This window comes from Cyrtonyx montezumae, unplaced genomic scaffold, assembly GCF_038088225.1.
Source record: "Cyrtonyx montezumae isolate F1298 unplaced genomic scaffold, pur_monq_1.0 scaffold_8, whole genome shotgun sequence".
Taxonomy (NCBI): Eukaryota; Metazoa; Chordata; class Aves; order Galliformes; family Odontophoridae; genus Cyrtonyx; species Cyrtonyx montezumae.
Window position 1 is genome coordinate 20,717,036 of NW_027072089.1, and position 16,972 is coordinate 20,734,007.

The 16,972-nt window shown below is 40.4% G+C and overlaps 1 protein-coding gene across 2 annotated transcripts in view; it reads right to left on the reverse strand.

Annotated features, from left to right (window-relative positions):
- Positions 1-1,181: 1,181 nt before the first annotated feature.
- The window catches only part of CPQ (carboxypeptidase Q), a 159,177-nt gene continuing 143,386 nt past the window's right edge, over positions 1,182-16,972 (reverse strand). Inside the window, exons 8-9 of one of the 2 annotated variants that reach the window (XM_065751691.1) lie at positions 3,767-3,923; positions 1,182-2,073 (exon numbers count right to left, since the gene is read on the reverse strand). In XM_065751691.1, the coding sequence (XP_065607763.1) occupies positions 2,070-2,073; positions 3,767-3,923 (161 nt within the window). In that variant the 3' untranslated portion in view covers positions 1,182-2,069. Of the gene's footprint in view, positions 2,074-3,720; positions 3,924-16,972 lie in introns of both variants that reach the window. The other variant, XM_065751690.1, reaches the window with a different exon arrangement.

Below are 16,972 nucleotides of genomic sequence, written 5' to 3' on the forward strand. Positions count from 1 at the left end.
TGTGACTACAAGGCACTTCTCTACAGTTGGTCAAATCTTTATGCAAATGGTCTGGATCTTCCAGAAGTAACTGTACAAAATATTACTCCTTTCCATTACACATGTGGTGAACACATGCAGTAGATGCCCTGTCCTTAGAGATGTTCAAGGTCAGGTTGGACAGGGCTCTGAACAACATGGTCTAGCTGCACAGTCCCTGCTCATTGCAGAGGAGTTGGACTAGATGGCCTTTAAAGGTTCCTTCCAACTCAAATGATTCTATGACTCTATGATATACAATCAGGGTCCCATATCATTTAGCAGAAATAAGAACAAAAAAAAAAAATAAAATCAAGAAGCTTTTCTTCTGGAAAGTCTTGAATTTTTTCATTCAAGAGTGCACTGCGATGCATGCATCATTAATCTCTATGCAGAAAACATTGTTCACTTCAACCAGCAATTAGTGGTAACATTTCTACCCTGTGCAATGATGAGATTTTTATGCTAATCATTACGCAGCAGTAAATTAATCATTTGGGCACATTTAGATGATATGTATATTTCATGAGACAGATATAGATATCAAGATCGGTCTGATATTTACCCACGGCACATGGAAGAGTCTCAAATTATTATGGGGGGAGCACACTAACTAAATATACAGCCAGAGATGTTTGCAGTGTAACAGCAGAAATGATTTCCGTGTCCCAAGAAACGGCTTTCTTTGCTTTTAATTATTTTAGGGGAAGTAAAAATCTTGTGGGATTGCATAAAACCAAATCATTCAAAGAGAGGCAGTGAAATTCCAATAATGTTTTGACATATGAAGAACAAAAGCAGCAACTTGCTTTCTGATCTCGTATTCTTCCTTTTATTACTGGCAAAATTACCTACGTTACATTATGTAGAATTGAAAAGACTTTTCTTCAGCACTTGTGCTATCGTCTAGTTGGGTAAATGAATTATGTATCTGGCTCATCCCTCTGTAACTGTGTCTGAAAGCTTTGAGTTGTACGAAAAAGGAAGCCTACCCGGGGGCCTCCCTTCTTCTTACTGAATGAGAGGAATTTGTAATACCTTCAGGAAAATGTTTATTTGAAATTGAAATTTTTTGATGCGTATTTAAATACTACAGCTCTTTTTTTCAGCTCTAAGCTCACAGACCTTTGCAGACAAAAAGCAATCTAGTCCAAAGCCGACAGTATTTTATCTTATTTTATTGGAGGGAAACATATACGTTGTCTCTGCATCTTAGAATGTCATCAAAATACTTATGGAAAGCACGTGTTTATGACAGCTGACACTGACAATAACAGTAATAGAAATAATGTCCTCAGCTACTACTTTCTCAGCTAAGGTAACACAGCGGTGTTGCAGTGGTATAGAAGTGGAAAGTAAAGTTATGTTGCTATACCTGGACCACTTAAGAAGTGTTCATAAACTGAAAATTGACTATCCTATATGTGTTTAATTGCCAGCAATTGGAACAGCATAATTGCTTCACTGAGCAGGGATAAAGATGAGCTGTTGCACAGCAAGTATAAAAACCCACAGGGAAAAGAAATTGATTAACATGTCTCCGTTATGGAAATTTTTGAGGTACATCTCAATGAGCAAGAAAATCAGGAGAATAATGTGAGCATCTGAAACCTAAGGTCTGAGAACTATTACAGGTCAGACAAAATAGAACAGGTGAATCAAAAAGACCTCATCTTATTTCAATAAAATCCTGCTTTTGTAGGAAAAAAAACGATTGGCTTTCAATTCAAGAAGTATGAGTTTCAATTTTATTGTTAACATAAAAATAAGATTGCAATTTTGATTCTTGAACTTTTTTTTTTTTAAATCCGCTTTGCAAATCTTCCCTCCTGAACTATGGATCCAAAGTTGCTGTGAAGGTTAAATTTTCATCAGGAGCATTATGACCTTAGTTTTTAAGACTCATCTTATTTAACTGATGAGCCAACACGCTCATCATGGGACATGCTGTGGTGTCAATACACATACAGCAGCACTGTTCTTCTCTCCAGGGAGCACTCCTGACTCCAAAGACATCAAAAGATCTGACTTGAGGCATTTAACCATTTAATTCACCTACAGAGAAAAAGAAACACAAATAAACCCTGTTTTGAGGTAAGCATGGGTGAAGACTTGTAACAAGAAATATAATTTCACTGAAAGCCTTCCTGAAAAAGGGAACAAAGATGAAGAAGCATCCAGTAATATCCGTGAAGGTCAAAAAGTTGCATTCAGAGGTAGCTGAGGGTCCATCACTGATAAGCACCACTAGCTATGCTCTCATCATACAAATAAGAAAAAAACAAATACGCGTCACGCCTTGAAAGCGAGGAAATTTTTGCTTTCTTTCTTTAAATAGTATTTCTTCAAAAAAGAAATAGCAGGATATCTCTAGGCACTCTTTGATGTTAAACCACTGTTAGGGGGAGTTATTGTGGTAAACAGTTATTAATCCCATAAAAATGAATGGCTCGTCACTAAGTTGTTGCTCAACTACAGAACTCATACACAGCACCAGAGATTGGTTGCCAGTCTGTTTAACACTCTGTTACATTAGCTGTTTTGTGTTGATTAGATTGTAACAGTTAGTCACATCACTAAGGCTGCTTGCTGCAAAACTTAAAAGCAGAAAAAATCATGATGTCACAAAGAAATGAGAAATCCAATGCACCAGATTGTTTCCCAACAGCAGCTATATCTCATCTCTTGACACCTCTGGAAGTTTGCATATACATAATCTTTCAGCAGGAAAACGAAACAACAACAAACAAAGTATGCAATAATAAAATTCTCAAATTAATTATTCCCTGAAAGTGCTCAGGTCCCAGCATCCTCTTGCCTCTGTTCCAGCAGAGGAGGGCATCCTAGCAAAGAAGGCAGCTCTGTGAATGGCTCCAGCAACAGGAATCAAAATCTGCTTTTACATGTTGTTTGGACATCAGTTGGCAGGTAGTAAAGGTCACAGATCACAGCCGTGATGGCTGTTTCTGGAACATCATGGCGTTTCAGAGAAAAAACTGCTACATGAGATTCTCTGCATGTCACCGTGGGGAGTTTTCCACCAGAAAAAAAGAGAAAAAGGCATAGATTTCTATGGGGAGATGACCAAAGACATACGAGCTGCTGCTGTCTAGAGAACTGGACATCCTGTTTCCCATCCTCTATCCTGGCTTACCCAAGTCTTGCATGAAGCAATCATTATTAAGATTTAACAGTGGGAACTGAGTGAACGATAAAAAGCCATACTATTTTACCAATTTGATCATTTTACCATATATTACCATTAAATAGCCAAGATAAATCTGTTCCAGGCCTGAAAAGCGCTTAAAGCGCAAGAAGAAAAAGTTGTTTTGCTAATTGCATATCATTTGAGTGCACAGACTGAAAGACAGAAAATAAATCCATAAATATGTACTCAACACAATGATTATTCTGATGCGATAAATTTATTTTCTTGTATTTTCCCTGCTGCACAGGATCAGTTTGCATACAAATGATTCCTTCACATACCAAAGAGATGCTATACTTTCACCAGAAATTTTAGAAGGAAAACTCAGGAAATTTGCAGTGAAAATCTCAAGTGGGAAATGTTAAAACAGCAAAAATAACCCAGGAATATGTAACAGAGTGTATGCTTTGAGGAAAACAGACAAAATACATGCTAAATTGGGGTGAAAATAGGAATTTCCCCCAGCTGTAGACCACATGTATTAGGGAACTCACAGTCTTTACTGATGAACAGAAATCTTCTCTCTTGATGCTTTATTACCTTGGCAGCATCTCCTCCATGTCAGCAATTATATAGGAGACAACAGTCCAAACAGCAGCACAGAGATTCATCTGGTTTGGATCCTGAACTGTCATCGTGTCCCCTTGAGAATGATGAAACCAGAAGTATTTACTGAGATCATCACGCAAGCTGGCACCTACCGAGAAAAACAGGCATTATTCCATCATAGGAATACAAATATTTAAAGTGGAAAATAAAACTTGAATTCATTCCTGCACTGTTTATTATTAAATACACATACAATTGTATAAATTTCCTTATAATAACTGTGCAGAGCCATGGCATGCGCTGTTTGTAAGTTTATGCTGATTGACCTGAGTCTACAGACAGCAGCACGACTTCACACCGGGAGAAAGCTGCACTTCCCCAGAGAGACTCATTTCCCCTGTAACGGTGTGCATCCATTTCCTTCTAAGATTACCAGAGTCCAATCAGGAAAATCCATGCAATAAGCCCGCATGCACTTCTTTCAGTTCTTAATTCCACAGAACTCTTCAGTTGTGAGACCTCATATCAATATTTATGCCTACTCCGTTGATTAGTTATTGTTCAGTTACAAGTCCTTTTCATGCTGTTACCTGTGTGGAGAAAACGCTTTTTGATCCTGCCTATGAGTCTCAGTTCACCACAATAACGTGCTGTTTCAGAGCAGTTTTCCAGATCACCTGAGATAACCCAGCACACTACATCACAGTGGCTGTCAAGAGTCCCTGTCACCCAGGGGCAGACACATGTTGGGTGATGGAAGCCATGGCTTTTCCTAGTCAGGAACAAACAGCTCCCTCTGGGACACAGAAAGGTCTGAGCTTCCTCAAGCAGTGTGGGCTCAGGGAGCACAAATATTGCTGGTGAGGAGTAGCTCAATGCCTCAAAGAATAAAAACAAGAGAAGCAGAAGAAGCTGCTGTCCAACAGACACTGCAGCAGAGTCACTGGTGTGGTGCTTATGACCTCTCCTTCTGGCCCTCCTCCACATTGTCCAGCATCCACTGCCTCACTCTGACAACCTTCCTCCTTGCATTTAATTCACTTTAGGTTCACAATCTCTGCCTCTTCTTTCTGGTTTATCCCAGAATCCCAGGATGGCCGAGGCTGGTGGGACCCTTTGGCCCAGCCCTGCTCCATCAGGGACACCCACAGCAGAGGGCCCAGGCCCGTGGACAGGAGGCTTCCGAAGGGCACCAAGGAGAAGACCCCAGTGCCTCTGGGCAACCTGTGCCAATGCTCTGGCACTGCACAGCACAGCAGTACTACCTCATGCTCAGAGGAACCTTCTATGCTCCAGTCTGTGCCCGTGGCCTCTTGTCTAGGCACTGGGCAGCACTGAACAGAGCCTGGCTCTGTGAACCCTTCCTTCAGGTATTCGTACATCAATGAGATCTCCCTGAGCCCTCTCTTCTCCAGGCTGAGTAGGCTCAGCTCTCTACTCACAGGAGAGGGACCCCAGGTCCTGCAGCATCTTCATGGCCCTTTGCTGAACTCTCTCCAGTATCTCACATATTGAAAAGTCCAAGACCAGACACAGCTTCCATCTTCTTTCCATTTTATCAGCTTCCATTTGCTTTATTTTACCGTAAGCAACACTCTCATCATAAGAAAACTTTATCTAAAACTTAGAAAATAAGTAAATGTGGTATTTGCCAACACCACATTGATTCACTGCTCGTGATTTCTTAGTTTTTGATTCATTAACTCTGCAAGATGCTCAGGTATAGAAGGCCTGCAGCTCTCTGTATAGGAGGCAGATAGCACAGAAGCCCCTTGTCCCTTGGATGGTAACAGAACTGAGAAAACAAGCCCTGATGTGAGTTGAAGAGTAAGAGCTACGGGCCACAGTCAGAAACACAGACTGAAATTACTAATGCTATATCAAGTAGTACAGAAAAAAACGGGATGCCTTGATTACAAATAATAAATAAATAAATCATTCCTATCTTTATTTACAAGCAGTGGAAAACCAGCATCAGATGCTGAGGGCTTTGATAAATTCAAATACGTTCATAAGACTTATTTTATGATTTTTTTTTCACTGAGATGCAGGGAGCCTTTGATGAGAATGAAAGAAAAAATTCTCACAACATAACTGTACATTCCTATAATTCATATCTTTTGATCACTCATATTGTCGTTCAGGACACAGTCCAGCTCTTGCTGTGTAATTACTGTTGTAATGGGAACTGATCTGGACTGCTTGTTTCACTACTCTTTTAGAAAGAAGGAAAATAAAAGGTAATGCATTTTATAATTCCATCTGAGATGAAGATCCCTTCATAAGACACGACATGCAGAAAGACCAAAGGCTGCAACATACTCTTACATAGTACTGTGATTTCATTTAAGAGGCTCTCCTTGCTTCAGGGACTTATTTGCCATTGACTTGAATCAGTGTAATCCTGCTGAAGTCAATAGGTTTGTTTCAGGTTCTGAATTATGGTCCATTAATTGTAACGCTCAATTTATGTCAGCTCATACTCACTTCTTAATTTTTTTTCTGATTTCTTTTGAATATATACAATCATAAAGTAATTGAGCTATGATAAATTCTTTAATTGATGGAATTCTGCCCTACAGTTGCATTACAAGCTAAGTTACTCAGGCATTACATTACAATTTTAGAACATTTTAATGGGAATTACAGCAAAAAAAATGTAGCCTGGAATTTGTAGTAGACATTCCACTAATCATAGTAATTATGAATTTAGAGAGCAGTGTTTTTTCTCTGTGAATGGAACAAGTATAAGTTAACTCCGCAAAATGCTGAAATATCTGTTCCTCTAAGTTGATCTAAAAATAAGATAATGATGTAACTTTGACACCAAGCAATTGCTGTGTAAAAACTCATGGAGAAGGATTTGTTACAAAGTGTGTGAGTAGAGAAAATATTGAAGGGTTCCTGATCCAGCCATGTTGGTTCTTTAAAGTCTTAGGCTATTATTGAAGTCAGTGACCTGTAAACATCTTATGGGACTAATGAAAAGAGCCTAAGAAAGCCATTTTATCCTATGTAATTGGAAACAAACGTGAAAATCTGTATTCTTGGCATTGAGAACAAGAGAAGCATACAGCAGAGCACCCAGCATAACCCCCTAGAGATGAAACACCCCGGGACACATATATGACTGTAAGCAATTTTCACGTCTCCTCCAAGCTTGAGACTCCTCTATATTGATGCTAGTTGCCAGAAGATATTTATGTCTTCCAGAGGTCGCCAGGCTGTGGGAAGATGCTGAATATTGCCCCTTCACCAGCACATGCATCCTGGACTGAGGTCAACCTGTGAAGATGACTGTGAAGAGGGAAGTTCTGAGAAGCTCTGCAGACAGCAGTCACGTGGGATTATCTAAATCAAGTCAGTGGGATCCCACAGCCCTTCTTCTAATACATGAACAGAAAAGAAAACTACAACAACAAAAAAACTTCGAATATAAACAGCCATCCTAAAGGAGAAAAGGATTTAGGAGAAAAGAAGAGAATCCTGTGCAATACTTCGTACAGCAAGATTTCAGCGTAGATTGGCTGGCTGACCTTTGTGGATCTTACATAGAAACTATATTATTATTAACTTCCTCTCAAGCAAAATCTGGCCAGTAGCCAAATTTGTCACTTCCAGAAGTCTGAAAGGTAGTGAGAAATCAGAAAAAAAAACACATACAAATTTTAAAACTCCAATTGCCAACTATTTTGTGCTGCTGTTGGGTTTGTTTGTTTTTCACTGGAGACTTCTGTTGCTATTATTTAGATGGTGCCATCTCCCTGAGGAACGACAGATACATACAGTAACAAGTGGAGGTTTATTTCTGCAAGCTATATAAGCGAGCAGTCAAGTAAAACAGTAAGTTGCCACGTCTCATAGATCTGACAATAAATTATTTACCTATCCCCATCACCCACCTACAAAGTGGATAGCAACAGCCTCACAAGAGTGCTGAATGGTCTAACAAAGTACTTCAAAATCTTCATATAGGAGGTGTTACACAGGTATATATCAGGTATTTCACTCTGATTTCCAGGTGGAACTGATACACAAGCAGAAAAATGCATGATGGGCTCAGTGCTCCACTGTTACATTTTACGCTCTTTGCTGCTTTCCTTCTGTTCCAGATTGCAGAGGAAGAACACCCATAAAGAAAAAGGGAATGTTTGCCAAACAACCCTCTTTAATTGGCCTTTTTCAGTCTGTTCACATTTACAGTGATGCAAATCACATGAGGAACACTGCTGGCCAATAAGGAATTTACTGAGAAACTGCTTTTAGCTGGATGTAGTAAATGTTATGGCGTGAAAATAGAGAATGTTACAAGCAGCTGCCAAATACTGTACTTGTTATTCAAATGCATCAAAAATACTGGAAATCAAAACCTGAAAATAATTAATCACAGTTTCACTAAGATACTACATAGATAATTCGAAACTCCGTTATAGAATGGCAGGAATCCCTCTTTATCATAGTGGTGCATTTCAGTTATGTAAAGGCTGCCACTTAGGGCCATTTGTGACTCCCCACGTGCTTGGGCAGGACCATGGTGTGAGCCACAGAAGAAACACCTCACGTCTGGAGTAACTGCTGAGGCCAGCAGTCTGCTCTTGGGTTGGACCACGTCTGCTTAGGGGGCCTAAAGCACACTTGGCTGGGCTCTCCTTGGGGCAGCAGGGCACCACCTCACTCATCTGCCATTGGTGGGAAATGCTCACAAGCACTTGGCTAATGCCTCAGACCTCTTCGTCTGGGCTTTTGGGCTTCTTTGTTGTGGTGGGTTTGCCTTTTTGTTCTTCTGCTCTCAACTCCTGAGATCATTTCCTTATATGTAACCCATTAATGAGCACTGAGCAAACTGCTGGTGGAACTGATTTTGTCCTCGGATTATAGAGCAGAGCTCGTTCAACTTACTCCACAAAGGCAATTCTTTTAAAAACACAACCAGCACGTGCCCTTCTGTGACCAAATGTCTGCTGGAAACACAGATGGCACTGAGGGACTTAGGGTGATGCTGGTGTCATCTGAGCTGTCAAAATCATTAATCACAGGGGTCCTTTTAGCACAGCAGGCATGTGTCCTGTGATCAGACCCCTCTTCTAGGAAACATACAATTCCCAGGTGTTGCAGGCCTGCTACACGCTGCTCAGCCAGTCCCATAAATCTGGTTTACTACTTCTCCCTTCCCCAAGTGCTGCACCTTCCTTTAAGACTAGTCACCTTCCAAGCTTTGCCATCAAGTGCAAGTGTATCTTCATGGATCAATTCACCATCACGAAGTTGCGAGAAGATCAGGGCAATGATGTAAAACCGCACCCAAGCAGTTTTCATTTTATTAACATGAATTATAGTCACCCTTTCCAGAAGCAATAATCAAACTAACAACCTGCTGCTGCTACTATTGCAAACCCTCACACCTTTCCATCAGTTCTGTTTGGGATGTGCCTTAGCTACAGTCATGACTACGTCCTGCTGCCAGATGGTGGTTGCCATGTGCAGCAGGAATAATGCTGCCACTTTCTGTGCTGTTGGACCTGGGGCTTCAACTCCAGGAACCGCATCTATCGATCCACACGGAGCTCTGTGCTGGAGACAGTCTAGTGGAGGGCCACCAAGATGCCCAAGTGCCTCAAGCAGTTCATCTGTGAGGAGAGGCTGAGAGAGACAGGACTGCTCAGCCTGGAGAAGACTCAGAGGGAACTCATCAGTGGGTACAAATACCTGAAGGCAGGAGAGTCAATCTCTTTGTAGTGCCCACTGACAGGAGAAGAGGTAATGGGCACACATTAAAATACATCACAAGAGATGACTTTTTAAAAAAATTTAATTGTGAGGGTGGTCAAACACTGACACAGTTGATCCACAAAGGCTGGACAGATGATCCTAAGAGGTCCCTTTCAGCCTCACCCACCCTGTGTGATTCTGAAATCCTTGGTGCCAATTGCTTGGCTAATTCAGACATCTCTTACAACAGATACATCAATAAAGTCTTCAGTTCTCTTTTCACACCTTCATGTCTGCGACTCATTTCTTGAATCTCTGCATGACCAGCTATTTTATAACAGTTAGATGCACTGCATAAGGCAGGTAAAAGCAGCCGCTCTGGTAATTGATAGTGACAATGTATTTTCAGTAATCAGCTGTGTAAGAGCACCTTGATGAAAACCCACACAAACACACTGAGGAATTCTGAAAAACAGTCGATTCTTTCTAGCTCTGATCTCAGCATGAAATGCACACTGTGAATATTAATTGCCTAGCAGGCAGAATATTTACCTGCCTTACAACATACCTTCATCAAACAGACATTTTTCACACGTTAATAAACTGTCTGCCACGGTTTTTTTCTTGCTAACTTAATTAGATAAGATACTGCTATTGAGATAGAGGGATGAATGAATCACGGAATGAATGATGAATGTGTCAGTTATGACCACTGCTTCTTGTCAATCAGCCAGGCATGCTACTTGCCTTGATATACATTGCTGTAACTAGTCATCACTGGAATTGAACTCTACGGACAGACATTTAAGCTTTAAAATTATTTCTCATTTGTGCAACTACTCGAAAATTAGTTACTGATTATAAGCAAAGAAGGTTTCCATAAAAAAACAGGTATCTTCAAGGGGAAAGCACACAATATCTACTAAGCATTTTCTCAGAGCAAAGTGTTCTGCATTATATTTCTCCTTACATTTGTTTTCATTTTTGTTTTATATAGTAAATAAATGCAATTGCCAAAGGAAGCCCAATGTAAGCCGTGAAGTCAGTATGTCTGCTGTACTGCCCTACCCTATGGCTCCCCAGCTGTTTTTGCTTTCAGCTGAATTTTGTAACACAACAATTCAGTGAAACTTCCACCACTGTTTGCGTAAGGTCTCCTGAGTGTGTTGGGTCTTCAGTACTAGAGTTAGATCTCTGGGATACTGACCTCCATGATCCTTATATGTACATTGCCATATATAGTGAAGTTAATATGCTAATAAATAACATTGTATAAGTGACGCATAACTTTTTTACATCTCATTTTACAGCAATCCCTAGAGGAGATGACAGAATCGCCACTCCACTGTTTCACACAGTATATTTACCTCTCCAAAAAGAAAAAAAGAAAGAAAAAAAAAGGCTCCAGTTCAGAAGAGCATACGCTCTAAATAGACCAGAGGGACTGCAGGGTGAGAGAGGCGTGCAGAGATGAAATGGCACATCCATTTTCTCACAGCAGCTGAGAAAGAAATAAATGCTAAACATCTGAGCTTAGACTAGTGCCCTGTTGAGCAGGCTATACTACCTCCTAACAGCAAAGTTAGAAATGCCCCCACAAAGGATACTTTGCTCAATGTTTCCAAAAGTACACAAAGCTCAAAGAAAAGCCTTGCAAGATTACTTTCATCTTACGTATCACATCTGCCAAGCGCCTGCATCTTCAAGCTTCATCTTAATGTCAAATCTGCAAAAAGAACCGCTGATAGTGAGATGTAAATACAAATACCTAATCTGGAACTTTATTTTTATCTCTGCACCAATTTTCCTGACTACAAAACAAACATTATATTTTTTTTCATCTATTTTTCCTGTATTTTTCCTTAAGAAACACAAAAACTCCTTGATTATGAAATGGACTTCAATCTTCGGTCTTTTTAACATCAGTGGCACTACTCAGGAATGTACAAAAAAATACAATGACTAGGCAATAAAAGAAGTCCTGATAAAACATATACATATTTGTTCTTTACACCAAGTACTCAGAAGAAAATAGGCAAAGGGATGCAGCATAGTCTTGTACGTAGCTAAAAACTTCTGTGTATCAGGAAAGTATAAAATACGCATTCTCCCGCTTACAGCAGAGAGCGAACTCAGCTTTCGTGCTCCCACATACCTTGTGAAATGGGGGCATGTGGTTACTTATATGTCCGTGCAGTAACAGAATCAATAGGCTCCCACTTTTCATAAGCAGAGCACAGCTGTCCTGAACATTTTGAAAGGTCAAAACTGCAGAGAAGAGGTGGGGAGACACACGATTTTTCTTCAAAAGGGTATGTGCCAAAGAGCTATCAAAGAAAGATACAGATAAAAGATTTGTACAGGAGTAACTTATCTTATTCTATTTTTTGTTTTCCCAGCAACATCTCACATTCTAAATGGTCAGGCATTAAAACCACCACGGTTATACTTCTGGAAGGCTACATCCCCAGTGCTGCAGCCCCAAGGGCATCTCACTGCTTGTTCTGGTGCTGCCTGATGCTCTGTGAGCTGCCCTCAGTTACAAGCAATCTTCAGAACCATTTCTGTTACAAAAACCCAATTTTTGTAGATAGCTCCTGCAGACGTTTCAGTGAACATATTTACCTCTTCTTTCATAGAACAACCTGTACTTGACAGCTGGTTGTAATGTCAATTATTTCATTACCCATTTTTCAAGTATGCAGAGACAATGGAGAGTGTTACTGCTGTTTAGTGGGGCACTGACAGCATTCTCTCTCCAGTCATTTAGTCTCAAATGATGAAATTACAGGCTAAGTTGCCAAAGTTTCATGGCTGGAGACACTGAAATAGTTTCCAGTACAGAGCTTATAAATAACATCAGAAGTCCTGCTGTTTCACCTCCTGAGTCATTCTCTCAAAAGTCTTTAAAATTCATGATTCAAACAACAAGGCAGAAGGAAAGCTTTCAGTCGGTTGTTTCCGTGGCTAATTAAATGTATCTGCAGTGTAAGAGAGACAATACGAAGTGCACATTATTTCTTGTTTTACCCAGTGCATTTGAGAATTAATCTTCTGGATACACTAAACAGACTAAATTACAGCTCAGGATTATCACAGTTACATTTGCAACACATTAACCTTTCACTCATTGCAGTGGAGGAACAGTGGCAGCTGGAGATTCAATCTACGCTTACAGAGTAGAACCCCGTAAACAGGCCTTGGGAAGTGAGCAGTTCTACCCCACAGAGCACAGGAAGACCGGTTCTAAAGCAATATCCTGAACTGCTTTTGACTGGGGAAAAGAAACCCCAACACAGTTGAAGATTCACCAGGTAAAGGTGCCAGAACCTCAACTCACTGAACCTGTTTTAAAGACTGTATTCAGACTGATTTTCTAATTTCAAGACTGATGTGGGGCACATGCTCTGTGCTACTTGGCTGCTTTCTAGACACCAGAAATTCAGAAATCTCCATGCGGCCCACTGTGTTTTGACCACCACTGCTGGAGTGATCCTCTGTATACTCTCTAATCCAATCTTTGTACCTATTTACAACTCAGCTCCCCACACCTTCCGGCAGCAGTATCATATCATGTGGGTACTCAGGGCATTGGTACCCTGCCTTTCTCTGTCTGTTTTCTTCATACCATTGATGGCCATGTGTTTTTATCATGCCTTGCCCCAGCAGTTTTTCCCAAGCTGAAGAGTCCTTCGCACACGGAAACCATGAAGATCTCCCAGGATACGGACCTGTTATGGTTTTATGATTTCTGCTGTATTATTGATATTCCACATCATAACTTCATGTGGTGTATTGGGAGTTAAGAGTTAATGCTGTGGTGTAGCGGCTGGGAGCCGGTGCTTGCAGAGGAGCTGAGGGGAGGCCTGATGGCGGCTGCAGCTCCTCACAGTGCCAAGACCTGAGGGAATGGCATGGAGCTGCGTCAGGGTAGAGGTGGGTTGGGGTTAGGGACAGTGTCTGCACCAGAGGGTGGTGGGCATGGAACAGGCTGCCCAGGGCAGCCAAGTGCTGGCATTCAGGGCACATCTGGACAATGCTCTCAGACACAGGGTTTGAAATGTGGTGGTCCCGTGTGGAGTCGGGAATTGGATTCAATGGCCCTTGTGGGTCCCTTCCAGCTCGGGATATCCTTTGATTCTGTGTGACTGCAGCATCTCCCAACAAAACTCCCCATGATGTTTTCTTTTGTCTCTCCTCCCACAGCACACAACTCCCCACTTTTCACTGTCCCCAAGAACTGAACTGATACTTTCAGGCAATTGTTCTTGATGATTTGCAGATCTTTCTTACTAGAAAGAAAGAATCTGGATCCTGTTGCCATGTATGCGCAAAGAACTTGCATATGTACTCTGCAAACTACATTAATCTGCATTTAGTGGCACTGAAATGCCACTGGCTATTTATCACTTAGGTATTTCCTATTAAGAAATTATTGTCATGTTTTCAGTTTGTCATCAGTAAATTTTGCCAAGTTGCTATTCACTCTGTGACACAGTCCTAAAAAAGTCCTAAAAAATAAAGTTTATAGGACACCTAATAAAGTCATTCCTCCATTAGGAAAGCTGCAATTTAGTTCTACCTTCTTTTAATCAGGTATTCTGATAGAGAGTTCTGACAGAACTCTGCAAGATGAAAATCTCTCTTAGCTCCTACTAGTATATTTCCCTAAAAGTCTTTGCTGACGAGATTCAGTTATAAACACGGTTATAAATTCCAAACGAAAACATTACCAGATCAGTGAGGCATAATTTCTTTCTTCACATGCAACATTGATTATTCCACTCCTTTCACATTTTCTGTCCTTGCAGCCAATAGAATCATTGAGCTATAGAATGGTTTGGGTTAGAAGGGACCTTACAGCCCATTTAGTTTCAACCCCAGCAGATCAGGCTGTCCTAGGCCCCATCCAACATAGTCTCACCAGGGATGAGGTATCCACAGTTCTCTGGGCAGTCTGTGCCAGGGCCTCACTGCCCTCACAGTGAAGAATTTCTTGCCAGTGTCTAATCTAAATCTATCCTCTTGTAGTTTAAAGACATTACTCCTTTTCCTGCCACTACACTCTCTGATAGAGTCTCCCTCCAGCTTTACTATAGGCCCCCTTTAGGTACTGGAAAGCTGCTACAAGGTCTCCCCTTCTCCTGGCTTTTTTTTTTTTTTTTACCACTCTGGCTCAGTGATTCATAGATCCTTATTTAGGCAGGGCTTTTCAATTTAATACTACATACCTGTACTAATTGTAGGAATACATTTAGTATACTTAAATACAGTTTATTTCATTTGTGCTTCATTTAATATGAGCTAAGTGACCACCTACATTACATAGAGACTACTTAACAAAGCTGGTATTTTTAGAACTGGTTTTTGAATTTATAAACTCTTCACATTTTGCATTCTCTTTAAAACACTACTTAAGATGGATGAAAGTCATTGCAAAATTAACAATTTCTCTACTCCAGAATTTGTCTTCATGCACTTATTTATGCCTCAGCTCAGTAAAGCAGTAAAAGTTTGAGCACGTAATTTACTGATAAGGCTTTAAATACTGCACATGAGGGCTAAATGAAGCCCTGGGACCCATGTGAACCATCTTTCCCAATCAAATGCATTTTTATCTATTTCTATACTCACTGTATAACTGTTCCACAGTGCTGAACTCAAAGTGCTAAAGTGCTTTCTTCAGCATCCTCCACTAGCCAAGGAGCTTGCTGTCAGTGCCCAGCAGCAGACTTGCTCCATAGAGAAACTATGTGCTATGATCTTTCAAAGATACCCAGACATTCAGAGGAGACATGCACTTCCTGGGATATGTTAAAGCTCTGACGTGGTGAGCTGCAACCAGGGGAATGAGCCATGTATCAGGGCTTATTTCAGCATGTGTGTCTGCAGTAACCAGATGTATTCATATTTTCACTCACTTAAAGAAGCTTCCTTGTATTTTACATATAATGGAGGTTTTACCTAAGCCAAATTTGCAGCACAATTTAATACAAGCCTTTAGGTCTGCTTTCCCAGAGGAGGCACCACACTCAGAAAAACATCCAGCTTTCCCTTGAAGACTTAATTTCTGCTTGACACAAACACAACTGGATGCTTAGTCACAAACTTCCTGCAGGAACTCTCTAGCAATGCTAAATGCAAAGCACCTGGCTTAGCTTTCCTCTGTTCAGATGGTGACCAAAGCAACTACCGTGGTGATGAAGCAGTCATGGAGAAAAACAATCACCCTTACTGTAAGGAAAATACAGTCTAAGCAAACCACGAGTTAGTTAGATTTTATACAACACAAGCAACTGTGTATTTATACAATCACACCAGCAGGATAAGCAATGTTTTTACTGCCTCGTTGCTGTCAGACCCTCTTGAAACTTCAAACATTTCAAGGGGATGGTGGATTTTAATGCAGAACTGTGAAACAGGGCTGGTAGACAACAACAAAACATACTTAAGAATATCTACTGTTACTCTGATTAACACACACTACGGAATTAAACCACTATGAGCTATTTCCTAATATGTTAGATGCTTCAGATATTGATGATGAAATATCTCTTTCATCTGTATATGTAACTGGTTTATTATTAATAGAAAATCAGAGAGGTAACTAGAAACAAAGTTCAGATCTGATCTTATCGCAAGGTTCAGGGGAGTTCAGATTTGTGGTTTTGTATCCTTTCTAAAACAAAGTTCTAGTAATTCTCTCCATTATGATATGGCGATGGTGGTGCTCCATGGGCTGTGAACAGAAAGAAGCAGGAAAAAAAAAACAATTTAAACCAATGTTTCTACGTTCTTAAACAATAGCATTCATATATATATATTTTCAGCAAAGCTGCAAAGAAAGTACATATTTTAACCCCCCAAAAGGAATTAAAGTACAATTAAGACAGCTACTACAACACTGTTGGCTGCAATTACAGAATCTCTGCTTACATATTTCATGAAGAGACACAAGGCTACCGACAGAAAAGGTGAAATTCAAGGATGCTTGTCCTTTAAATGTGGGAAGGACAGGAATTCCTGACACCTGCTCAGACTCTGCAGCATATTGCCTAACTGGATGTGGATTCTGACTAATCCACACAGAACCATTAATATCAGAAAAACAGAGAGTAAATAAAGCCATGTCCCTCTCTAGCAAAATTATTTCTGCCTGTACATTTGAGTTAGTGTGACAAGCTGTTTTACCACAGTGCAAACATGCTGGGTCACTTGTCACAATGCAAATATACTAAAAAAATCAGTCACAAAGCTCAGAAAGATGACTTAAGAGATGCTGATAATTAGTTTTAAGTTGAAAAGTTGCTTCCTTTCAATGACAGAACCTCAATCCCATCACTAAATGAAAATATCATTTGCCTTAAAGAGAGGTGTACTGCTTTCTCTGTGCCACACGTGCTGATTATACCATTTTCTTTCTTACTAATTTGCCATTTCATTTTATTTTATTCATTTAAACAAAATCTACATGTGAGAAAGCCTGAA